This window comes from Hemitrygon akajei, chromosome 11, assembly GCF_048418815.1.
Source record: "Hemitrygon akajei chromosome 11, sHemAka1.3, whole genome shotgun sequence".
NCBI lineage: Eukaryota > Metazoa > Chordata > Chondrichthyes > Myliobatiformes > Dasyatidae > Hemitrygon > Hemitrygon akajei.
In genome coordinates, this window is record NC_133134.1 from 19,466,843 (window position 1) to 19,493,218 (window position 26,376).

A 26,376-nucleotide genomic window follows, 5' to 3' on the forward strand; every position below is an offset into this window, starting at 1 on the left:
TCTTGAGCAATGGCAATAAAGTTCTATTCAATGCTATCAACATCAAAACAAGCAATTGATAATCAATACCAAAAATCTACATGGATTAGAGAAATGGCAACAAATCGTTAAAAATGTCAAATTAGGTGTTTTAGAAAAATCATTGCAGGCTCTACCCACTCAGCAAAATAACTTTTCCAAAATCTCCCTTCAGCAAAGTGCTGTAAGGCTATTGAAACAAAAATGTCATGCCATCTGAAACATTTCTTCACCCAGGTAGTTAATCTGATCAACCATTCCAGTCAGACCACCCCTACCTTCCTCTATCTATTACCCCCATCACTGCACTGCACATTAAACACCTTAAACCACTTGTTATAATGCTGTTTACATTGAAAATACATGCTGGTGTTTATGCATTTATGAACATTTTATCTCATATTTTTACTTTAACTTTATTCTTTACATATTTTTTATTCTTTATTTTGTTAAATGTTGCTGCTCTTTTAGTTGCATGTCTTACAAACCCATCACAGCAAGTTCCTAATACATGCAAATGTACAGCACTGTGCGAAACCCTTAGGCACATATCTATAACTGGGGGGTACTGTATGCCTTCCCAGTTTTCAAACAACACTTAATATTACTGAGCTAAAACAAAGCTAAGTGCTCTTATTTCTGATTCCCCGCCACCTTTTTACTTTAACCAATACGCAGTACTGTGCAAAAGTCTTAGGCACTGTAGCTACATATTTGGCTTCGGATTTTCGCACACGACTGTGTGAATGGCAAATAAAGTTGATCCTTGATTTTAATTACAGTTGTTGATAGGTGTTTATTACCACAGTTGTTCTGAGCAGGAATGTATGTCTGAAAGGACGGATCCACAGAGTCCAAAGGCCATGTGTGGAACCACTGGATGGTACACGACGGTGGTTTACTGATAGATCAATGGAGAACATTTCTCTGTCACAGATTCACTGGTCGACTATATAAGTTGCTTTGTTCATGAATTGAAGGGCAGGTACTTGCAAATCCCAAAAATATCTGCTGGGACTTTTTGCAAATAAACTACAATTGAAATAGACTCAGTAGCCACTTTATTGGGCAGCTCCCGCACCTGATAGAGTGTATGCTCATGGTCTTCTGATGCTGCAGTACTTCCAATTCAAAGTTCGATGTGTGTGTTCAGAGATGCTCTTCTGCACACCACTGTTGCCATGTGTGGTTATTTGAGTTACTGTTGCCTTCCTGTCAGCTTGGACCGGTCTGCCAATCCTCCTCTGACCTCTCTCATTAACAAGGCATTCTTGCCCACAGAACCGCTGTCACTAGATGTTTCTTCTTTATTTTTTTGCACCATTCTCTGTAAACTCCGGAAACTGTGAAAATCCCAACAGATCAGCAGTTTCTGAGATACTGAACTCACCCCATATGGCACCAATAATCATTACACGGTCAAAGTAACGTTTCCCCCATTCTGATATTTGGTCTGAACAACAACTGAAACTTTTGACCATGTCTGCACGTTTTTTTTGCATTGAGTTGCTGTCACATGATTGGGTGATCAGATATTTCCATTAACAACCAGATGTACAGGTAATGGCACTGAATGTGCATTTGCACTTCTGGTGAACAATGAGATTTTAGCCAGAGGGTGGTGAATTTGTGGAATTTAGTACCACGGGCAGCTGTGGAGGCCAGGCCGTTGGGTGTATTTAAGGCAGAGCTTAATAGGTTCTTGATTTACCATGGCATCAAAGGTTCTGGGGAGAAGACTGGGGAATGAGGCTGAGGAGGGGATAAAGGATCAGCCGTGATTGAATAGTGGAGCAGACTTGATGGGTCAAATGGCCTAATTCTGCTCCTCTGTCTTATAGTCTTATAGACTTATTTACCTGAACCATTGGAGAACCAACAAGCTGAGTATTTTCATCCACTTTCTTTATCAAAAAGATGAATGTTTGGTCATCATAATCAAATCTATGACCAAAAATTATGGAACAGATGATATTGCCCACAGCAGCATTTATCTGAATGGTTGGATTAAATTCTTGGCCTGCAGAAACACAGATCATTCACAAATTACTGAAATGCTGAATACTATTTGACTTTTTATTAAGTATCCTCAATAGTCTTTCAATTTCCTCTTTTAATTCAGCATATTTCTGGTGTTTTTCACTTATTGATTTCTACATGTTACGATCAGTGCCTATAAAAATTATTCACCCCCTTCCCTTGGAATCTTTCATGTTTTATTGTTTTGGAACATTGAATCACAGTGGATTTAATTTGTTTTTTTTTACACTGATCAACACAAAAAGACTCTTGTATGTCAAAGTGAAAAGAGATCTCTACAAAGTGGCCTAAATTAATTACAAATAAGAAACTCAAAATAATTGATTGCATAAGTATTCGCCCCCTTTAATGTGGTTCACCAAATCATCACTGGTGCAGCCAAATGGTTGTAGAAGTCATATAATTAGTTAAATGGAGATCTCCCGTAGATTCCGGACTACAGAGCGCACCTGATTAAAAGCCGCTGGCTCTAATTTTAGAAAGAAAATCAATTTTGTACTTGTACAGGCCGCACCGGATTTTCGGCCGCAGGTGTCCCACGTTGTAATATGAGATATTTACACAGAAAGATATTACACGTGAGGATTTTTTAACTTTTAATTAAATCCATATGGTAACATAAACAAATACATATTGCAAATGCTTTTTTTCGAACCGTGCCTGTAACGCGGCTACTTTTAAATATACGTTGCGTATACTTTTTTACTGAACAACATTCCAATATCTCCTAACGACTGGTAAAAAAATATATATACTGCAGCCTACCAGGAAAAGTTATTGATCGCCTTTAACTTAAAAGTAGCGTATGCTCAGATCTAATGCCGCTCGCGTAATGTGCTCGCTCCCTCCTTCCCGTTTATCGCAAACTGGTATTTTTCCCACAAGACGCGGCGAAACCGGGTGTGATGTCATAGCATCCCGCGATGTAGTACAGAAAACAAATATAGTTAAAACACTTCTAACTTTAACTAACAAATGAATTACTAAGCGAAAATATTATAAACTAAATAACTGCCATAAAGTCAGCACAATGCTTTTCTTCGAGTGTTTTCCATGTTGATGAGGGTGAGTACAAATGACTGATTTACAATAATTTAATTCTGAAAGTGCGCTTGATTTATCGTACAATTTCATTGGACCTCTGTGAACTACTCATCAATTTTATTGGTCTACTGTTACGAGGCAAAATGTTTTTGGCGGCATGAAAAAAATCATGCATTAGCCGCACCGTAGTAAAGGCCGCAGTGTTCAAAGCTGTTCAAAATGTGGGAAAAAAGTAGCGGCTTATAATCCGACATCTACGGTATGTTTGGAGACCTGTGTGCAGTCAAGGTGTTGCAATTGATTGCAGCAAAAATACACTTGTGCCTGGAAGATCCAACTTAATAGGTCAGTGTCACTGACCCAACAGGTCAGTGTCCTGGGAAAAACTACACCATGAAAACAAAAGAACACTCCAAGCAACTCCGCGATAAGGTTATTGAAAAGCACAAGACAGGAAATGGAAACAAGAAAATGCCCAAGTCACTGACTGCCCCTTGAGTACAGTAAGTCAATCATCAAGAAATGGATGCTTCACTGGGTGCTTTCACCAGTCGCAGCTTTATGGGAGAATGGCAAAGAGAAAGCTACTGTTGAAAAAAGCTCGCATGAAATCTTGGCTAGAGTTTGCCAGAAGGCATGTGGGAAACTCTGAAGTCAGCTGGAAGTAAGTTTTATGCTATGATGAAACCAAAATTGAACATTTTGGCCACCAGACTAAAAGTCTATGTTTGGTGTAAGCTGAACACCACACATCATCAAAGACACATCATCCCTACCGTGAAGCAGGGTGGTGGCTGCCTCATGCTGTGGGGTTGCTTCACTCTTGGAGGCCCTGGAAGGCTTGTGAAGGTAGAGGGTAAAATGAATGTAGCAAAATACAGGGCAATCCTAGAGGAAAACCTGATGCAGTCTGCAAAAGAACTGTGACTTGGGAAAAGATCTGCATTCCAGCAAAACAATGACCCAAGCATAAAATCAAAGCTATAGAATGGCTTAAAAACAACAAAGTTAATGTCCTGAATGGCCAAGTCAGAGTCCAGATCTCAATCTAAATGAGCTTTTGTGGCTGGACTTGAAAAGGGCTGTTTACTCTTAATCTTCATGCAATCTGACCGAGCTTGAGCAGTTTTGTAAAGAAGAATAGGGAAAATTGCAGTGTCCAGATGTGCAAAGCTGATAAGAGACCCATCCACACAGACTCAAGGCTGTAATTGTTGCTAAAGGTGCATCTATTAAATACTGACCATTGGTTAACCTTTTCTTCTCTAGTGATAATTTCTTCATTTTTCTGGGTTGTACTTTCATTTAAGTTTAGTGGTGTGTACTTCTTATCAGAATTGCATATGCTTCTATATAGTGCTGGATCATGTTGTTGTTGATGAAAGTATATCCTCAGAAGTTTTATCTGGCCATTGTATAATTCTTTTATGTCTGTTATTCCTCTTCCTCCTTCTGTACAAGATAGTGTTAATCTAAGTGGGTTTGAGTGTTTATTGTGTTTCCCAAATTTGTCATTTGAATTCTTATGTTTCTTTGTAAATTTTCTAGATCAGTTTCAGACCAATATTATGCCAAAACAATACATTTATATTGGTATATTAAAGTGTTCATTGCTTTTTACTATGGCAGACTTTTTTAAGCCTTGAAGTAAATTCTGTCGAAAGTTTTCCCTTTATCACACTATGATCTATTTTCTTTGCTTGTTGATATCCTAGATATTTACATGTTTCATATTTATCCATCAGTTGTATTGTTTTATATTCTTCTAGCTCTTTTGCACCTCTCTTTATATTTAATGTTCTGTACTTAGCTACTCCAAAGTTCATGTTTATATCTTTAGAAAATATTTCTACCATTTATATATAGTTTATAAACAATTATTAGGATGATATTTTGATCATAGGGCATCATTTGTGATTTCTCCTTAAGGTAAGGGATATGTTTTACATATTTTCTGAAATTTGGGCAGATTTTTCAGGATATTTCAGAAAATTGTTGATATGTATTAATAGTTATGGATGAAACCAAGTAACTTTTGTATACCAATCATCATAAATATTACCATTGCTGCTATTTTTCCAGTTGTGGCTATTTATTATTATTATTATTAGCTGTTTATATTTACACAATTTGCAACATTGGTTGCTTGTCAGTATTTGAGTGTTGTTTTACATCATTCTACTGTATTTCATTGTTCTATTGTGAATGTCAGCAGGAAAATGACTCTTAGGGTACTATCTGCTGACAGAATGTATATGTACTTGGGCAATAAATTTGAACTTTCAACTCTTTAATAAGTACCCTGAATTGACTCTTTTTGCTGATGTCTAGCTCTTGACTTTGGCAGCAATGTTTAGTACAAAGACAGAAACCAGTCAGGTCAGTAACCAGTGAGCTAAAGGCTGAGCAAACATACACTGAGAGACAAGGGCTTTTTCTGGAATACGAACTTCTGGTACTTCTTAATTCACAGATGAAATTATTCTGCTTCCCATTCTACTGTGGATAGGCTGAGTGAGATAGGGCATTTGTTTTTGGAGTGAAGGAAGATAGGAGGTGACTTGATAGAGGTTTACAGGAGTCGTTGATTGAGTGGACAGCCAGAGACTTTGTCCCAGTGTGGAAATGGCTAATATGAGTGGGGATAAATTTAAGGTGATTGATGGAAAATACAGAGGAGATGTTAGTAAAGATTCACACAGAGAGTGGTGAGTGCATGAAAAGTGCTGGTGGAGGCAGATATATTACAGACATTTAAGAAAATCTTAGATAGGAACATTGGACGATCAAAAAATGGAGGGCAATGTCAGAGGGAAGGGTTAGATTAATAATCTTATGGACTTCGCCTACTGTCTAATGGAGTGACACACAGTTTTGTGTGGCTGCAATTAATTCTCCCTTTTCCTCAGTTTAAACTTTGAATTTTTAACTTTTGTTTTTCGGATTTTAGAGGGGAATAGTTGTTACTATGTCACAATCTTTAAGAAGTTGAAAGCAGCTTCCTGAATCCAGCAATGGAAAGGTGATAAAAAATCAGAGGAAACGCCAGCTTGGGTTGAGTGTCTAGAACATTCGCAGATGGTTCTCGACAAGAAAATAGACAACACAGTAAAACTTGATGCTACCTCTTCTGAGATGACGTCGTTATGAGAGAGTTTTCAATTTGTGCAGGAAAATATTACCCTGAATTCTGAACTTAAAGAGGTGAAGCGTCAAATAGTGGGTATCTCAGCTCGCTTGGAAAAGCCTCAACATAAGATTATTGAATTGGAAGCAAGATCTCATCGGAATAATATTCGAATTGTTGGATTGAAGGAAGGATCTGAGAGTGGAGATTTATTGGACTACTTTGCTAACTTGTTTCAATCTCTGTTTCCAGATATTTTACCTCAACCTCCTGATATCAAAAGAGCACATAGAACTTTGAATTTGAAATCGGGATCCAAATGAACCAAGGTCAGTTTTGGTCTGCTTCCTTCATTTCAAAGTTAAAGACCAAATCATAAAATATGCAAGGAAACACAGTTTTTAAATTTAAAGGTTCCGAGATTTGTTTTTATGAAGATTATCCACGGGAAGTTATGGACCTGCGGTCTAAATTCGTTCCAACTATGAAGATAGCCTATGATAAGGGATTATTCCCATCACTTCAATATCCAGCCCGATTAAAATTATTACCCAAAGATTCGACTCCACGTGTTTCTCTGGACCCCAAAGAGGCATTGGACTGTGTTAACTCTATTTTGGTTGTAGCCGAGGTTTGAATGGTTTAAGGTCTGCTGAATAATTGTTATTTTGGAAAGAAGATAAGCTTTGAAGATTTCTGCTTTGCATAAGATGTCCGTTGATCGATCAACCATTTAAAGAGATATGAACTTTTTGAAGTGAACGATGAATGACTTTTTGTTTTTATCCTCCTTTTTCTTTAATTAAGTGACAATTTCCATAGTTCATAAGGACTTTTTCTTATATATACATAGTTGGGAGTGTTTAGTAGATAGATACTTAGTTTTTTCTAAAACAGTTTTTCATTGGGCGTGTCAGTTAAATGGAAAATGGTGCTGATTTTTCTTCACTAGAGATTACATAGGCATTTTTCTCTTTGTTTAATTTATTGTTTTGGCATTTTTGGAGATTGTTTCTGCATTCCCCAGCTTGTTTTTAAGGATTAAGTATAAACATCTGAACTTTTATGCTGGATATGGGGAGCCAGATGTTGTAGAGCAATATTGCACAGTACAGGCCCTTTGGCCTATGATGTTCTGCTTACCTTTCAATCTACTTCATGATCAATCTAATGCTTCCGTCCTGTAGAGAATTCCACTCGTCTTACATTATGAGCTTATCTAGGAGTCTCTTAAATGTCCTTACTCTGTCTGCCTCTATGATTACCCATGGCAGATCTTTCCATGCACCCACTGGTCTATGAAAAAAAAACATCTGAGATCCCTATACTTTCCTCTAATCACCGTAAAATTGTGCCCTCTGACACAATTAGACATTTCTGCAGGGAATCCATTCCATGTTTTAATGATTACTTAGCCTCACCAGTGTCCATTGTTCCAGCACAATAATACTCTGTAAAGCAATGGATGGCATCAAAGTAAATTGATAATTAAACTGCATATATATCAGTTAGAAGCAAGGCCTATAAGTGGGCAGAAGAACCAGTTAACATGACTTGATATGGTGATGTGCTGCTCTGTAGTGTTTGGCTTTTTATATTTAGCAAAATATTTTTTTGCTCTGCAGGGCTTTTGTATTTTAGGGCCTTTTTTTTGTAACTGGGGGGAGGAATTAAGGAAAGCTTTTAAAACCACTATAATAAAATGGGAAGCTTGCAGAGTCTCTCTTTTTTTTACTCTGTGGGGACGCATTTTGGCTTTTTTTTGCTGAAGTTCGGGCTTTTTGGGGTGTTGGGAGGATTGGGGTTAGTTCTGAGTTATAGGATTAACTGTAAGATTAATTTTAGTTTCCTTTTTGTATTTTTTTCCCATTACGGAGTTCCGGAGCATGCATGTTTTGTATATGGTTATACTTATCACTGCCAGTTTTGATTAGCCCCCGCTGGTATGCGTGTATTTATGTGCTAAATAAAATAATTTTTTTTATGGTAACTAAACAGATACACCTTATAAGTTGGAATGTACGTGGTTGGAATCATTCTATTAAGCGAAAGAAGACTTTTAATCGATTCCAACTTGATATAATTTTTGCTCAAGAAATGCATATCAAAATGGGCGATCAAATAGATCTTTTAAAATGTGGAAAAGCCTTCAATTTCACACTACTTGTCAAAATAAAACAAAGGGAGTATCTATATTTATTAAATCAAATATTTTATTCATCCAAGAAGACATTCTGTCAGATATTAATGGTAGATTTTTAATTGTTAAAGGAACAATTTATAATAGAAAAATTGTTCTGATTAACCTATATGAACCTAATGTAGATGATCCTTCTTTTTAAAAAAATGAATTTGCTTTATTGCCGATTTAAATGAATATATGTTGTTAATGGGTGGTGATTTCAACTGTTGTTTAAATCCTTTGATTGACCAGAGTTCAACCAATCAGCGGCTTCCGAGTTGTTCTGCATCACTTATTAACTCTTTTTTATTTGATTTTGGCCTAGTTGAAATTTGGAGACATTTACATCCTAATGATAGAGATTATTCTTTTTTACACATTCACAAAAATATTCGAGAATTGATTATTTTATAGCTGATCCCCGATTTTTGTCCAAAGTCCAGAAATGTGAATATGATGCTATAGCTCTCTCAGTTCATGCGTCTTTACATTTAGCTTTTGAATTGAATGATGTCGTTATTGCAAATTTGTCTTGGCATTTTCCAGAAAATTTATTACAAAGTACGGACTTTGTCAAATTTATTGAGACTCAGATAAAAGATTTTTTTCTTTTTAATAATAAGGGAGATGTGTCGAAATTGATTATATGGGATACATTTAAAGCATATTTGTGTGGTCAGATAATCTCCTATTCAGCTAAGTTTAAGAAACAGACAAAAACAGAGTTAGATAAGATTTCCAAACAAATTAAAGACTTGGATAATATTTATGCAATCTCTCCTAACATTGATTTATTCAAAGAGTTGAATTCCAATCACAATATAATTTATTATTAACTTATCCTATTGAAAGAAATTTGCTTAAATTGAAAAGTCAATTTTATGTGTTTGGAGATAAAAATAATAAGCTATTAGCATCTCAATTAAAAGTAGCTAGAGCTGAAAGACAAATTTTAAAAATTTGTAAGGGAGATGGTAGTTTAGCATGTAATTATGACGATATTAATAAAATTTTTCAAGACTTTTATATTGAACTTTATAAATCTCAGTTTCCAGTTGATTCTTCTAAAATGAATGCCTTTTTACAAAACATCGATTTTCCTTGAATTTCTGTTGAAGGTCAACAAACTCTTGATGTTCCTATTACTGAAAATGAAATTCAGAAAGCTATTTTTTCAATGCAATCTGGTAAAGCTCCTGGACTGGATGATTATTCTGTAGGATTTTATAAAAGATTTGAAAAATTGCTTTATTCATATATGTTGGAAATGCTTAAAGATTCTTTTTTGATAGAAGAGTTACCTCTCATTTTATGAAGCTTCTGTTTTTTTAATTCTTAAGAAAGATAAAGATCCTTCTGACTGTGCTTCATATAGACCTATTTCATTATTAAATGTGGATGCTAAAATTCTTTCAAGAATAATGGCTAATCGGCTGGAGACTTTCCTAGCTAAGATTATCTCTCAAGACGAAACAGGTTTTGTAAAGGGCCGTTATTCCTTCTTTAATGTTCGGAGACTGTTAAATGTTATATATTCATCCTTTTCTAAGACTCCTCAATGTGTTGTCTCTCTTGATGCTGAAAAGGCACTTGACAGAGTTGAATGGAAATACTTATTTAATGTTTTAGAGAAATTTGGCTTTGGTATTAATTTTAATAAGTGGATCAGAATGATATATAAAAGCTCTATTGCTACTGTTATTACTAATAATTGCAGATCTCCTTTTTTCGGCTTTCGTAGGGTTCGAGATAAGGATGTCCATTAAGTCCTTTGTCATTTAATTTGGTGCTGGAACCCTTGGCTATGTCACTTGGTGAAGCTAAATATATTCATGGAATTCTGATAAATGGGACTGTTCATAAGATCTCCTTTTATGCTGATCATCTCTTAGTTTATATTTCGAATCCTGAAGAATCCATTCCTAGTTTATTGAAACTATTAAACGATTTTGGAACGTTTTTGAGATATAAACTAAACCTTCATAAAAGTGAATTATTTCCCCCCAAATGACTCTGCTTCTATATATGATGACATTCCTTTATATATGATGGCACTCATTTAAATATTTAGGTATTATTATTATTGCTAAAAATCATAAAGACCTTTATAAAGCTAAATTGGTTTCTTTAGTGGATTTTATGAAGCAATTATTTTGTAGATGGAATCCACTTACACTTTCGTTAGCTGGCCAAATTCATGCAGTTAAAATGATGATTTTACCAAAATTTTTATATGTATTTCAAAATATCCCTATTTTTTAACTAAGAAGTATTTCGATCAGGTTGACTCTATTATTTCATCTTTTGTTTGGAATAATAAAAGACCAAGAGTTGGTAAATATCATTTACAAAAATTAAAAAAAGATGGAGGTCTTGCTCTGCCTAATTTAAGAATGTATTATTGGGCTGTTAATATACATTATATGTGTTTTTGGTTATATTGGGCTAATAAAAACGAACAACCACCTTGGGCTGATTTGGAATTGAATGCTGTGAAACAGTTTCACAACCTCATTATTAGGAGCTTCTCTACCTGTACAACTGGACAAAATTACTAATTCAAATTTATACCCTGTGATTAAGCAGTCATTATGAATTTGGTTCCAGTTTTGTAATTTTATTAATCTCAACAAATTTAAACTTTTTAGTTTATTGAAATTATTTATTTAAACCTTCATTAAGTGATCCTACCTTTCTTCTTTGGAGGAATAAAGGAGTTTATTCCTTCATGGATCTGTTCCAAGATGGCCGATTGATGTCTTTTGAGAAATTAGTAACTAAATACTCTCTCTTGTATTCATATTTCCTGCAATATCTTCAGGTCAGAAACTTCTTACAAGAATATTTAAGTAATTTTCCACATATACAGGATTCTGACCTGTTAGATATTATTTTAAAAATGAATCCTTTAGTGAAGGGTATTATTGGGAAAATTTATAATTTATTGTTACAACAGCATAATTACCCTTGATTTAAGATTAAGCAAGATTGGGAGAGAGAGCTTAACATGACCTTGATAACAGAAGATTGTTTGCAGATTTTGAAGTTGGTTAACTCTTCTTCGATCTGTGCCAATCACTCTTTAATTCAATTTAAAATTGTTCATCGATACTATCTGACAAAGGAGAGACTGTCTAAAATGTTTCCAAATGTTGATAGTCAGTGTGACAGATGTAAAACCGAGACAGCCACATTGACACATATGTTTTGGTTGTGTTCTGTATTGAAACATTTTTGGAAGTCTATTTTCTCTACAATTTCTAAAGTTTTAAAAATTAATTTACAACCTAATAAATTGACAGTTTTATTTGGTTTAATCCCTCAATATATTCATGGTATTTCTCTATCAGACCAACATGTAATTGCATTCATTACATTATTGGCCAGAAGGGTTATTTTGTTGAAATGGAAAGATGCTTCTGCTCCTACTTTGATACAATGATTCTCTCAGGTGATGCTATGTCTTAGTTTGGAGAAAATCAGAAGTCGAACTTTTGATCCTCGATTTGATTTTGAGGAAAAGATGGGGTTCATTTGCCTGCTACTATCATCTGATTTGAGTTAATTAATATAGTTTCCTTCTGATTTTTCTTTAAATGGATTTGAGTTGGCGGATTGATGTTTTTTTAATGGAAGCTTATATGATGTGTAGCTCCGGGGTTGTGCTCCCAATGGTTTTTTTTTTCAGTTAGTAGGGTTTTTTTTTTAGTTAGTTAGTAGGGGTTCTTTTTTTCCTTCTTTTTTCTTTCAAAACTATTCTTAACATTTATTTTTTCTTATTATTATTGATATATTGCTTAGCTTTGTTAATCAGTTATTTGCTAATTTAATTCCTTATTGTACATAATGACATATTGACTTAATGTATTTTTGTTGATCTTCAATATTAATAAAAAAGATTTTAAAATGAGATTAATAATCTTACAGTAGGTTAAAAGGACAACACAATATCCTGGGCCGAAGGGCCTTTACTAAGCTATAATGTTCTATGTTCTATGCTTTTTATGTTTATTCACTTGGACTTACCTTTATGGGATTCAAACACTTTTATCAGGAAATGGGCTTCTTCGATGATTTTATCTTCAATAGTTTTCTTGCCCATCCCAAAGTCCCGTAGAGTGGATATGGTGAACCTTCGCATTTGCCTCCAAGATTCGCCGTTACTCAAAGCGACACCTATAATTATTGAGACAGGATGTCAATGCAACCTGCTACCCAAGTTAAAACTGATCAAAAATGAGGAAATATGCTTTCTATCTGCAGGAAGCTGGTCACCCCTAGGATTCAGGAGTGAGGTACCTGGGTGACTGCCAGGAGAAGGAAGGGAAACGGGCAGCCACAGAGTACCCCTGTGGCCTTTACCCTCAATAATAGCTCTGGATACTGTTGAGGGGGATGACCCACTGTATGGAGTCACTGTGACTGGTTGATGAATACAGGACTGAAAGGTGTTATATATGAGCATCTCACAAACAACATCTTATTTGGAAATTATCTCTAGTTCAGCAGATTATCAGTAGATGCCTTATTTTGTTCACTTCTAAGTGGTTTGATCCAGCTACATCTGAGCAAAACCAAAATGGAGGTAGCAGAACAGTCTCACACAGTGGTGGCATCCATTGCTTCTACCACATGGCCGGAACAAAGACATCTGGTTTGCCTTTTTCCATTGTTTTTGACTCTTTGCAGTTAGATGTTTTCTTTTTTACTTAGTTATTTCATGGCCAACAATACAGCAAACCTACACCAAACACCAAGAAAACACCTCTGTTCTTACATTGCCATATAACTTCCAAGGTCATGACTGTCCAATCACATGCCTGTACTAGGGGTAAATTATGGTAACCAATGCTCCCAATAATCTGCATATGTATTGTTACTGGGATCAACATTGGCAAAGATAACAGGTAGAACAAATTCTTTAAAATACGGCCACACAATCTTTTATAGTGCCCTGATGGAAGTCCAGCTTAGTGACACATTTCACCCCCCAATAGTACCACACTCCCTTTGTACACCAATGGAAATTTCCACAGGGATAAATCACCTGGGTATAATGAGATTATATTGAGCAGAGTTTGCAAAGGATTGCAAAGACATTTGAAGATGTTCCCAGCTTCTCACTTCATCCACACTCTTTCCTCCCACCCACCTTCCCCTCAACTGACTTCACCTATCACCTTCCATCTTGTATTCCTTCCCCTCACTCCAGCTTCTTATTCTGACTTCTACCCCCTTTCTTTCCAGTCACAATTAAGGGTCTCGGCTTGAAATGTTGACTCTTAATTCCTCTCCAAAGGTGCCACCTGACCCGCTGAGTTCCTCTAGTACTTTGTGTGTATTACTCTGGAATTTCAGTACCTGCATAATCTTGGTGTTCATGTTGTGTCTAAGACCCTTGCAAGCTTCACACTTTAGAATAACAAGCCTCCAACAAGAACTGAACTGAGCAGAATGAGGATGCAACCAAATGTAACAGGTTTGATAATAATGATGGCGAGAGTTACCAAAACCCTGCATTAAATCATCAAATATCGGGATGTGAGGTCTTCCTGCAAACTGAGCTGGATGGCTGATAAGAGCATCCTTCACTGTCTCGTAGCCAGTCAGAACCACAACTCGCATCATTCCAAGCTTGATGGTGAAGATTGGACCATATTTCTCAGACAACTGAAATCAGAGGAACACGTTTACATCATCAATTAATTAATTAAACAATTAAATCCTTGTTTTTTATACTCAGTTATATAATCACTTCATCAGGAATGGCCACTAGCTTACAGCCCAGAAACTACACTCAGTGGCCACTTTATTAGGAAGACCTGCTCATTAATGCAAACATCTAATCAGCCAATCATGTCGCAGCAACTCAATGCATAAAAGCATGCAGACATGGTCAAGAGGTTTATTTGTTGTTCAGTCCAAACATCAGAATGGGGAAGAAATAAGTGACTTTGACCGTGGAGTAATTGTTGGCATCAGACAGAGTGGTTTGAGTATCTCAGAAGCTGCTGACCTCCTGGGATTTTCATGCACAACAGTCTCTAGTGTTTATAGAGAGTGGTGTAAAAAGTGAACAAAACATCGAGTGGCAGATCTGTGGATAAAAACATACTGTTAATGAGAGACGACAGAGGACAATGGCCAAAATTATTCAAGCTGCCAAGAAGATGACAGTAACTCAAATAACCACATATTACAACAGTGGTGTGCAGAAAAGCATCTCTGAATGCACAGCATGTTGAACCTTGAAGTGGTTGGGCTACAGCAGCAGAAGACCACACTGGGTCCCACTCCTGTACCAGATAAAGTGGCCACTGAGTGTACGTCATCCATTCCTAACTCTCCTCTATACTTGCTTCCACCATTCAGGGCAATTGAAGGTCTTCATGCCATTTATTTATTTATTTAATTGCTTGTTTGTTTGTTCATTTTTTTTAGAGATACAGCACGGAACAAGCCCTTCTGGTGCAACAAGCCTCACTGCTCAGCAACCCTCCTAGTTAACCCTAGCCTAATCACAGAACAATCTGTGATGACCAGTTAATGTACTAACCTGTACATCTCTGGACTGTGGAAGTCAACCAGAGCATCCACAGGAAACCCATGCTCCTCACGGGGAGGACGTACAAACTCCTTATAGACAGCGTCAGAACTGAACTTTGAACTCCAATTCCCTGAGCTGTGATACATGAACCACTATGCTACCACGGCAACCCAAAGTGTTTTTATAATTACATTTAAAACAAGGATATTCCATGACTCCTTTGCTCTTCCAAATTCCCTGCTTCAGCTGACTTCTGCCACCTCTATATCCTTCAAGGGCTCTGAGTGATTCTATCCTCTTAAACCTTATATACACTGACTTTTTATTTTTGACTAAGTTTATAGCATTTATATTTGAAATGTTTAAAGTTTAAAGTTCAAAGTACATTTCTTTCTTTTTAAATCTTTTTATAAATTTTCAAGCAGAACATAGAAACAATAGAAATACAGAGAGTTTGAAAGTACATAGCTAATAAGGTCATATATTCAAAAACAAACAGTTGATAACACCAATGTATTGACCTCCCAAACTCATACTGTATTAACATAGTAAGAAAAAATTGCCCCCAAAAAAAGTTTTAAAAAACTGACTAACTACAAACTAAGCTAACCAAACCTGCGCTATTATATTATAACAGGTATAAAGAGTCATGTCAATAACTCCACTCCTCTAACCAAATATCTAAGAGTAAAAAAAAAGGTTCGGGAAAGGTCGATTTAGCTCATATGAAAATGTTGAATAAATGGTCTCCAGGTTCCTTCAAATTTAACCGAAGGGACAAAAATAACACTTATGATTTTTTCTAGATTCAAGCAAGATATAGTTTGGGAAAACCATTGGAATGTAGTTGGAGGATTAATCTCTTTCCAGTTTAATAAAAAGGATCTTCTAGCCATTAATGTAACAAATGCAATCATCCGAGGAGCTGAAGAGGATAAATAACTGTTATCCACCATTGGTAAACCAAAAATTGCAGTAATAGGCTGAGGATGTAAATTAATACTCAAAACCGTTGAAATGATACCAAAAATATCTTTCCAGTATTTCTGCAAAAAAGGGCAAGACCAAAACATGTGAGTCAAAAAGGCTACTTCAGAATGGCATCTGTCACAAATTGGATTAATATGGGAGTAAAAATGAGCAAGTTTGTTCTTAGACATATGGGCCCTATGCACCACCTTAAATTGTATCAAGGCGTGTTGGCTTGTTTAGCACATATAGAGGAAGAATTAACTAATTGCAAAATTTTCTCCCATTGCTCTGTAGGTAAGGAAAGTTGAAGTTCTTTTTTCCCATTCATTCTTAATTATATCTGATATCCCTGGCTGTATTTTCATTATCATATCATAAATAGTTGCCATTAAACCCTTCTAATAAGGGTTTAAACCTAAAATTTATTTCATAATATCAGTTGGGTATGAGTTCGAAAATGACTGTAACATATTATTCAAAAAATTTCTGATTTGTAAATAACAAAAAAAAATGGGATCTAGGCAAGTTATATTTGTTAGACAACTGTTCAAACGACATGAGACAGTTATCCAAGAATAAGTCACGAAAACATGTTATACCCTTCATTTTCCATATCGAAAATGCTTGGTCCATAACAGAGGGTTGGAAAAAGAAATTAGATATAATGGGGCTTGATAAAATAAACTTATTCAAACAAAAAATTTATGAAATTGAAACCATATTTGTAATGTATATTTAATTATTGGATTAAGTATTTGTTAATTCAGTTTAGAAAGAACAAAGGGAAGAGAGGTCCCTAAGATAGAAAACAGAAAAAAACCTTGTACGGATTTACATTCCAAATTTACCCATTGTGGTCTTTGTATTGCCACCAAGTCCTGTGTCCAAAATATAAAATAGAAAATATGAATTGCCCAATAGTAAAGTCTTAAGTTTGGCAATGCCAATCCACCTTCCTTCTTAGACTTTTGTAAATATTTTTTACTTAAATCTAGGATTTTTATTTTGTCATACATACAAAGAAATTTTAGAGTTAATAATGTCAAAAAAGGATTTAGAAATAAAAATTGGTAATGCTTGGAATAAATATAGAAATTTAGGTAGAACCATCATCTTAATAGCATTAATTCCACCAATCATTGATAAGGACAATGGGGACCATGTAGTAAACAGTTGTTTAGCCTGATCAATTAATGGTAAAATATTAACCTTAAATAAGTCCTTACATTTCTTAGTAATTTTAACACCCAAATAAGTAAAGCTGTCTGTGACCAATTTAAATAATAAATGTTTGTAAATTGAAACTTGCATATTTAATAGGAATAGTTCACTCTTATTAAGATTCAGTTTATAGCCAGAAAAGCTACTAAGCTGAGTAAGCAAAGATAAAACTGCAGGAATGGATCTCTGTGAACTGGAAATATATAATAACAAATCAACTGTGTCTAATGATAGCTTATATGTCCCTTCTCCATGGGTAATACCAGAAATGTTAGGTGAATCACGCATAGCAGTAGCTAAAGGTTCCAAAGCAATGTCAAAACAAAGTACCGTACATTTATTATCAAAGTATGCATGCAGTGTATAACCCCGAGATTCGTCTTCCCACAGACAGCCACGAAAGAAGGAAACACCATGGAACCAGTTCAAAGAAAACATCAAACACCCAATGCAGAACAAAAGATCAAATGGCAAAGAACAAGGGAAAAACACAGAATATAAAACATCAAAACCACAGCATCCTTGAAACAGTCCATGAAAGTTCAGAGTAGTTCCATGTAGCACTGTGTAGTTCGTTGACTGCAAGCCACAGAGCCAGTCTACGCTGATGAAAATCACACAAACTAGCAATAAGAAAGGAGTCAAGTCACAAACAAGAGAAGTAAGCTGAAACCAGAAATACATATAACATGAACTGCAGGGTCCTCTAAAAGCAGCCTGAAATGGAGTCGATCATTGGCTCGCACCCTGTCTCCAGGTTTCTTGGCATCTAGACCACACACTCTGCTCGTAAACCTCACCGACCTCCTTCAGAGATGAAAAAGCACCAGATTGCTTAATCCACCCAAAAAGACATCATCAAAATGTAAATCGCAGGTTCCAATTGGACTTACCCGGTAGCTTGATAAAATAATCATATTTGATAGAAGAAGTAAGAGAAATAGTTTTGTGAGCTGTCTGAAGGACAGACATGTTGTATGGTGGCACCATCTTCTTCACTAGAACAGGAACCTTCATCATTTCTTTAGATTTCAATTGTAAGGAGAGAGTACGCTATGAATGGCAAGACCCTTATTGGTATTGATGAGAAGAGGAATCTTGGGGTCCAAGTTCATTGCTCCGTGAAAGTGGCTATATAGGTCTATAGGATGGTTCAGATGGCAGATGGCATGCTTGCCTTTATCAGTCAAGGCATTGAGTTCAAAGTTCTGGAAATTATTTTGCAGCTTTATAAAACTCTAATTAGGCTGTATTATATTCAGAAAATGCTGGTGGAACACAGCAAGCCAGGCAGCATCTATAAGGAGAAGCACTGTAGACGTTTTGGGCCGAGACCCTTCGCCCTGACGTTGACAGTGCTTCTCCTTACAGATGCTGCCTGGCCTGCTTTGTTCCACCAGCATTTTGTGTGTGTTGTTTGAATTTCCAGCATCTGCAGATTTCCTCGTGTTTGTATTACATTCAGTTCCGGTTGCCCTGTTGTTGGAAGGATGTTGAGGCTTTGGAGAGGGTGCAGACCAGGTTTACCAGAATGTTGCCTGATTAGAGAGCACGCTCTATGATGAGCGGTAGGACAGATTTGAGTTGCTTTCTCTGTCGAGCCAGAGGCTGCAGGGAGATGTGATAGAGCTTTATAAGATTATGAGAGGCACAGATAGAGTGGACAGACAATATCTTTCTCTTCAGGTTGAAAGGTCTAATACCAGATGACATGCATTTAAGGTGAAGTAGGCTAATTTCAAAGATGTGAGAGGCAAAATTTTTTACACAGAGAGTAGTGGATGCCTGTAATGTGTTGCCTGGGGTGACGATGGAGGAAGATACATTAGGGACTCTTAAGAGACGTTAAGATAGGCACATGAATGTGAGGAAAATTGAGGGACATGGACATTGTATAGGGAGAAGAGCTTAGTTTAATTAGCCATTGGTCACTTGGCAGGCCATAGGGCCTGTTCCTGTGCTGTAATGTTCTATATTCCATGTTCCATAACCACACTGGTCATCCAAACTCACATTATCTTAACATCCTGTAGCGTGCGCATCAGCTGGTCTTTAAACAACTTCCACATGTTAGAGGTGGACTCTCTAGGGCAGCTGCTTCCAGTTAACGCTCCCTGGCTCCATTCTATTAACATCTGAATTTGCGTATGTTTTATATAAAAACTTTTAATACAAATTACATTCTGCAATACGACAACTACACGTAGACAATAACAGTGACTAACACATTGACAAATACCAACTGAATTTAAATGTTCCCATCGCCGTCAACAGGAGTTTTTCTCCCATGCGATGCCCAGAGGCTCCGGAACATTCCCATGGACACCGCATGTTTCCTTGTCGGGCTGGCTGCCCAGGCAGAACTGCCCCACTGCTCAATTCCAAGAGACAAGGTCTGCTATTGTTGTCAATGCCAGGAGCAAGTTTCCCAATTCAAGGAGGGTGTGGCGGAAAATGCGTCACAGCTCACCTTCAGCTGCTGCGCAACAGAGGACTTTCTGATCTGTGGGTTATTCCCCTGGACACCCGTGTTGCTGAAAGATCAACTGGATGCCGGACGCCCTTCGGTCTGTCAGCGCATCGAGATGTTCGCAGAGGAATTCTGCCAACTGGCACATCCCTGCCTGCGGGAGTACGTGCTGAAGTCCGCTAGGCACGTCTACCGCAAAGGCTCGGTAGGGAAGAGTTACAGTACAGTTCTAGGTTGAAAGTAAATATATTATCAAAGTATATATATCACCATTTACAACCCTGAGATTTGCTTTCTTTCGGGCACAGTAAACCCAAGAACCATAACATCGAATCAGAAGGACCATGCCCAACAGGGCAAACAGGCGTTGTGCAAAAGGCAGCGCACTGTACAAACACCAAAGATAACCAAATAAAATGAATACACAGATAACTAGTTAACACACCGAGGGATTTAAAGTTGCTGACCCTCTCCGCCTCTGATCCCCCGATAAGAACTGGTTCGTGGATCTCTGTTTTCCTCCTCCTGAAGTCAATAATCAGCCCTTTGAACTTGTTGAGATTGTTGTTGAGGTTACATTTAGCCAGATTTTCAATCTCCCACATATATGCAGATTCATCACCACCTCAGATTCAGCTAACAACAGTGGTGTCATCAGCCAATTTAACTATGGCATTGGAGCTGTGCTTAACCTCCCAGCCATAAGTATTCAACACTTTTATATGATGTGATTTGACCTTTTTCCAAACCTATTTCCTTGTTTTAAGATATGCAGAGGGGCTCGGAGTTAATGATACTAATGGTTCTTTCTTTTTTGATGTTTCAAACAGCCCACGTTCTTTTCTTTTACTTAGTTTTTGGTTAGTATTGTTTAAATTAGTTTTTTTGGGGGGTATATATTTTTTTCTTTTTGGATATGTTAATCCTTTCTTCTATGTATACTATATTTGTACTTGAGCAATTTTGGGAGGTTTATTACCTTTGTATTAACTGAATATATATATTTATATATGTTAACCATTAACAATGTAATCCCAATAATTGGGTATTAATATTATGTTATATCCATTATTTTTAATATTAATAAAAAGAATAAAAAAGAAAAGAGAAATCCTCTCAGTTATTGTGGAAGCATACCGCCCCAGTGGGCCCACATGAATAACAGCAATACTAATATTTTAAAATATTAACTTAACACATTGACTAAGGTGTTGCACGGTTTTTTACTTGTAAATATTCATTTATTACTGAAAAAATACTTGGAGAAGACCTCCTCATGTTGAAACACTGACTAGCGTTATCTAGAACAGGCAGTATCTGCAACAAGAGTTTTTTTTTTGATTTATTAATGTTCGGGATGTGGGAGTCGCCAGCTAAGCCAGCATTTTTGCCCATGAAGGAACGGCGATAAGTTTCCAAGTCAGGAAGGTGAGTGACCTGGAGGGCGATTTTCAAGTGGTAGTTGTTTGGGAAGTTGCGAAAGTATTGAGTTAACTTTTCTGCCATGTTGCCTGGAATACTAAAACAACATTGCCAGGCCGTCGGTAGGACTGGTACACAGTGTCCAGTATTTGCTGGTCTGGGTCGCGACTCCTCTTACCTCCATGAGACTCAGGTGGAGCTTCTTCAGATCCAGGAGGTGCAGGTTCCCGATGATCGGAAGAGGAGTGGGTCCCGGGGGGAAGTTGAGCTCTACGTGAGTTTTAGCCCCGTTGCGAAAATAAGCGAGAAACAACACGACGAGGGCGCAGAGAAGCATCAAAGTCACAGCGTCCAGTGAGTAAACACCGTCGAACGACATCTCCGGCTCCCTTAGACTTACAGCTTCTTCCGGCGATCAGGAGCAGGATTCCAGAGCAAACGCTGAGTGAACTCGGACCCACTGTAATGACTCGTTCTGGAACTGGAGAGAAGTTAACTCGCATCCGAGAGGAGCGGCTACGCTTGTCGCTGTATGGCTACACTCCGGAGCCACTCCTCCCAGATGCGAATTCAATAATAAGCGCAACTGAGCAAACAACATTGTGGGCCCACAGGGAAGGAGGTGACAATCCACATTTCACTCACGTGAAACAGGATGTTTTGGAAACGTGCCCCAAAGGGGGCGGCATCTGGGTGAGAAGTTAACGTTTTAGGTTAGAAAGTTATTTGATGTCAAAGTGGTTACATTTTTAGCGTACACCTGTGCGTATAATGTTCAGTTCAGCTGTAAGGTAGAACAGTACATTATAGTTGGACTATAACAAATCACTGAGCGGGAACGCGAGTAGGGAGCTGCATTTTAACTTAGGGTCGCACTCAAGATAAAAAAAAAGGCAGCCCTTCGCGGCAGTTTCTCCAGAGTTGGACTGCGACCAGTCGCTGGGCGGGATACATTAGAATGAGCGAACACAAGTTTACTACCCTGGGAAAAGTTTCACTGCCAACGTAATAGTCTTTCTGTAGATGGTTAGAGATAACCGGTGCTTCGAATGTGAGCTGGGTCCTTTGTTCAAGGGGAGATGAAGAGGGAAGACGCTGGAGAGGGGTGACTGTAGGATTCGACCCGGTGGTGGTGCTAGGGCGTGGCTGGGGACGAACCCAAGTGCAGGACACAGGTGCGGAGACAGAGTCGGGAGGCGTTAGCACCGCAGCGAGCGTGGAATAGGGATCCAGGAGAGTCCTTACGCGGAGACCAGGTTCATGTAGAGGATCCAGGAGACGATGCAGAACTTAGAACTGCCAGTCCTAAAGAACCATGAAACGAGGTTCCTCATACAAGAGTCGACCAACGAACTGGCAGCTCCTTGTTGTGATTCCAGGGTCTTTATGCTGCATTTTCTGACGGGGAAAGCAGGTGTGTGTAATTAGTGGAACTAGGAAATTAGACGAGGGGATTGAGGCCCTATTACTGAGGTAATAGCAAGGTGGGGCATGTCTGATGGGACCATGACAGGTGGAAGACCGTGATCCGATGGAACCAGGTGCCAAGAACGACTGAGGATCGGAGAACATGAATTTTGGGAAGAGTTGAACTCCAACTTGCTCACATCCAACTGTTTAATTATAAAGGGCAGATTTTGTGTTTTTTTTTTCTTTATGAACCTTTTAGTTAAGTTAGGATTCATAAATATAATTCCTTTAATCGTAAGCAGTGTGCTGTCGGTTGTTTCTTGACACTGAGTTTTGTAACAGGGTAGCAAGTTACACAGCATCCACACAAACCGGGGTTTGGGATGGGAGAGCACCTCAATCTCACGGGTTTGGCGGGACTGTGCGTATTGCCTTGACTGACGCAGCCAAGGAAACCAGGGAGGTTTCACACGTAAGGCAGCCGCAAGCGGAGTGGCCATTCTTGGAGAGGCTTTGGCTCATCAGCATTGGGCGAAATAAGTATCTGGTAAGTTTCTGTTTTTTTTCTTCCTTCATGCTCTGCCAGGTTTCCTGTTCGTGTAGTGAGAATCTCTCCAGGGCAGTGTTTTGTTCTGTGTGTGAGATGTGGGAATTTTAGGAGACCTCCAGCCTCCTGGATAACCAGGTCCCCTGTTCCTGGATAACCACAGCTGCACCAGGTCCCCTGAGCTGCAGCTCCTCAGAGAAAAAAATAAGGAAATGGAGAGGCAGCTCGATGATCTTGGGCTTATACAGGAGAATGAGGAGTTGATGAGTAGAAGCTACAGGGAGGTAGTCACCCGTAGGTTGCAGGTAACTGTGTGACTGTCAGAAGTGGGGCAATAAGTATCCCACTTTGGATATTGTTGAGCGGGATGAGCAATAGTGACCGGGCCTCTGGCACTGAGTCTGGTGCTGAGGCTCAGAAGAGAAGAGAAGTAAAGAGGACTGCAGTGGTGACAGGTGATTCCATAGTCAGAGGAACAGCGATGAGATTCTGTGGGCGTGATAGAGACACCCGGATAGTATGTTGCCTCCCAGATGCCAGGGACAGGGATGTCTCGGATTGGGTCCAAAGCAGGGGGAGATTGAGCAGCCTCAAGTCTTGGTATACAATGACTCCAAATAAAATAGGTAGGATAGGTGAAGAGGTCCAGAAGAGAGACTTTAGGTAGCTAGCTAGAAAGCTAAAAAGCGGGACATCCAGGGTAATAACCTCTGCATTGCTGCCCGTGCCATGCACCAGTGGTCAAGAATAGAATGATCTGGCAGATGAATGTGTGGCAGAGGAACTGGTGCAGGGGACAGGATTTCAAATTTCTGAATCATTGGGATCTCTTCTAGGGAAGGCATGATCTGTACACAGGGACAGGCTACACCAGAACCCGAGGGGGACCAATATCCGTGTGGACAGGTCTTCCAGAGGTGTTCAGGAGGGTTTAATCTAATTTGGAAGGGGGATGGGAATTGGAGTGATAGTGCTGAGGATGGGGTAGTTGGTTTACAAACAGAGACAGGGTGCAGTGAGACTCCTAGGAAGGAGTGGCAGATGATAGGGCAAAATTGCAGTCAACAGGATGAGCTGCAATGCAAAAGGCAGACAAAATTGGAAAGGGTGAATGTAGGACTGAAGGTGCTATGTTTTAGTGCATGCACGCAGTATATGGGATATGGTAGATGAACTTGTAGCACAATTACTGATGGGCATATATGATATCATGGACAAAAGAAGATTATAGCTGGGAGGTTAACGTCCAGGGTAGATGTTGCATTGAAAGGACAGGCCGGTAGGCAGAGGGGATGGTGTGGCTCTGTTGTTAATAAATGTTATCAAATCGTTCAAAAGAGGTGATGCAGGATAGCAAGGTGTTGCATTATTGTGGGTAGAGCTAAGGATCTGCAAGGATAAAAAGACTGATGGGAAATATATAGACCCTCAAACAGTAGTAAAGATGTCTGCAAATTACAATGGAAAACAGAAAATGCATATCAAAAGGAAAATATTGTGATAGTCAGAAGGTATTTCAATATGCAGGTAGATTGGGAATATTAGAATGGTGCTGGATCCCAAGAGGGGTATTTTCTAAAATGCCTACGAGATGGCCTTTTAGAATAGCTTGTGGTTGAGCCCACTAGGGGATCAGCTATTCTAGATTGGGTGTTGTGCAATGAACTGGCTTTAGGTAAAGGAACCCTTAGGAGAGAAGTGATCATAATATGATGGAAATCACTCTGAAATTTGAGGAGAAGCTAAAGTCAAATGAATCAATATTACAGTGGAGTAAAGAGAATTACAGAGGCATGGGAGAGAGCTAGCCAAAAGTGATCAGAAAGGAACACTAGCAGGGAGGAAGGCAGGGCAACAATGGCTGGAATTTCTGGGAGCAATTCAGAAGGTGCAAGAGATATACATTGCACAGAGGAAGGAATATTCTGAAGGCAGAATGACATAACTGTGGCTTACAAGAGAAGTCAAACCCATCCTAAAAGCTAAAGAGAGCATATAATAGAGCAAAAATTCATGGTAAGTCAGATGAGTGGGAGGCTTTTAAGAGCTAACAGAAGGCAACTAAAAAGTCATAAAAAGGAAAAATGGAGCACAAAGGTAAAGTAGCCAATAATATTAAAGAGGATACCAAAAGTTTCTTCAGATATATTATTTGTAAAGGAAAGGCAATTTTGCATGCAGTAGATTGCGTTTGAAGCATTTCCGAATTACTCAGCAAGCCTATAGGAATTTACTTACTTCATGATACCTCTTTGAATAGGCCCTTCTGGCCCAATGAGCTGTGCTGCCCAAGCCATCTATTTACTAATACTAGCCTAATCACGGGACAATTTATAATGACCAATTAATCTATTCACTTGTATGTCTTTGAGTTATGGGGAGAAAACCGGAGCACCTGGAGGAAACCCGCATGGTCACAGGGAGAACATACAAACTCCTTACAGTTGGCGCTGGAATTGAACACTGAACTCCGGAATCTCCCAAGCTGTAATAGTATCGTACTAACCTCTAGGCCACCATGGTGCCCTAAATGAACCCAGGAACATTTGAGTGAGATTCACCTTAGGAAAGCTGATAATTGCTCAATGTTAGTCAGACAGCTGATGACCCCACAAATTGCAGAGCAAAGTTTTACTCCAGAGTTAGGAGAAATTGGAAAAGAAGATAATGATGAACTTTGTTTGTCATAGGTACATCAAGATATCGAAACATACAGTAAAATGTGTCGTTTGCATCAAATCAAATCAGCAAAGATTGTGCAAGTGTTGTCACACTTCCGGGCCAACATAGCAAGCCTGCGACTCACTACCCTAACTGTACATCTCTGGAATGTGGGAAGCATCCAAATGAAATTAGAGCAGTAAAGGGAATCTTACACTGTGAATGTTCACAGGGTATATAAAAAAAAATAGGAGCACGTCACGCAGGGATGTGGAGTGTGACTGCAATCTATCGTAGTCCACCACGGGGTAAAGCCCTCCCCTCTTTGAGCACATCTACACAGAGCGCTGTCACAGCAAGGCAGCTTCCATCATTAAAGACCCCCACCATCTCGGCGATGCTCTCTTCTGGCTGCTGCCATCAGGAAGAAGGTACAGGAGCCTCAGGACTCACACACCAGCAGGTTCGGGAACAGTTACTACCCCTCAACCATCAGGCTCTTGAACCAGAGGGGATAATTTCACTCAACTTCACTCGCCCCATCAGTAAAATGATCCCACACTTATGGACTCACCTTCAAGGACTCTTCATTTCATGTTCTTGATACTTATTGCTTACTGATTTATTTTTTTTCCTCTCTTTCTCTTTGTATTTGGGCAGATTGTAGTTTTTTTTCTGCACGTTGATGTTTTGTCCACTCTGTTGAGTTCAGTCT

At 38.4% G+C, this 26,376-nt stretch overlaps 1 protein-coding gene across 2 annotated transcripts in view; it reads right to left on the reverse strand.

The window, feature by feature from the left end:
* The window catches only part of LOC140735365 (cytochrome P450 2K1-like), a 34,173-nt gene extending 12,590 nt beyond the window's left edge, over positions 1-21,583 (reverse strand). The window contains exons 1-4 of one of the 2 annotated variants that reach the window (XM_073060330.1): positions 21,222-21,583; positions 13,919-14,081; positions 12,438-12,587; positions 1,878-2,038 (exon numbers count right to left, since the gene is read on the reverse strand). In XM_073060330.1, the coding sequence (XP_072916431.1) occupies positions 1,878-2,038; positions 12,438-12,587; positions 13,919-14,081; positions 21,222-21,422 (675 nt within the window). In that variant the 5' untranslated portion in view covers positions 21,423-21,583. The remainder of the gene's footprint in view (positions 1-1,877; positions 2,039-12,437; positions 12,588-13,918; positions 14,082-21,221) is intronic. The other variant, XM_073060329.1, reaches the window with a different exon arrangement.
* Positions 21,584-26,376: the final 4,793 nt, after the last annotated feature.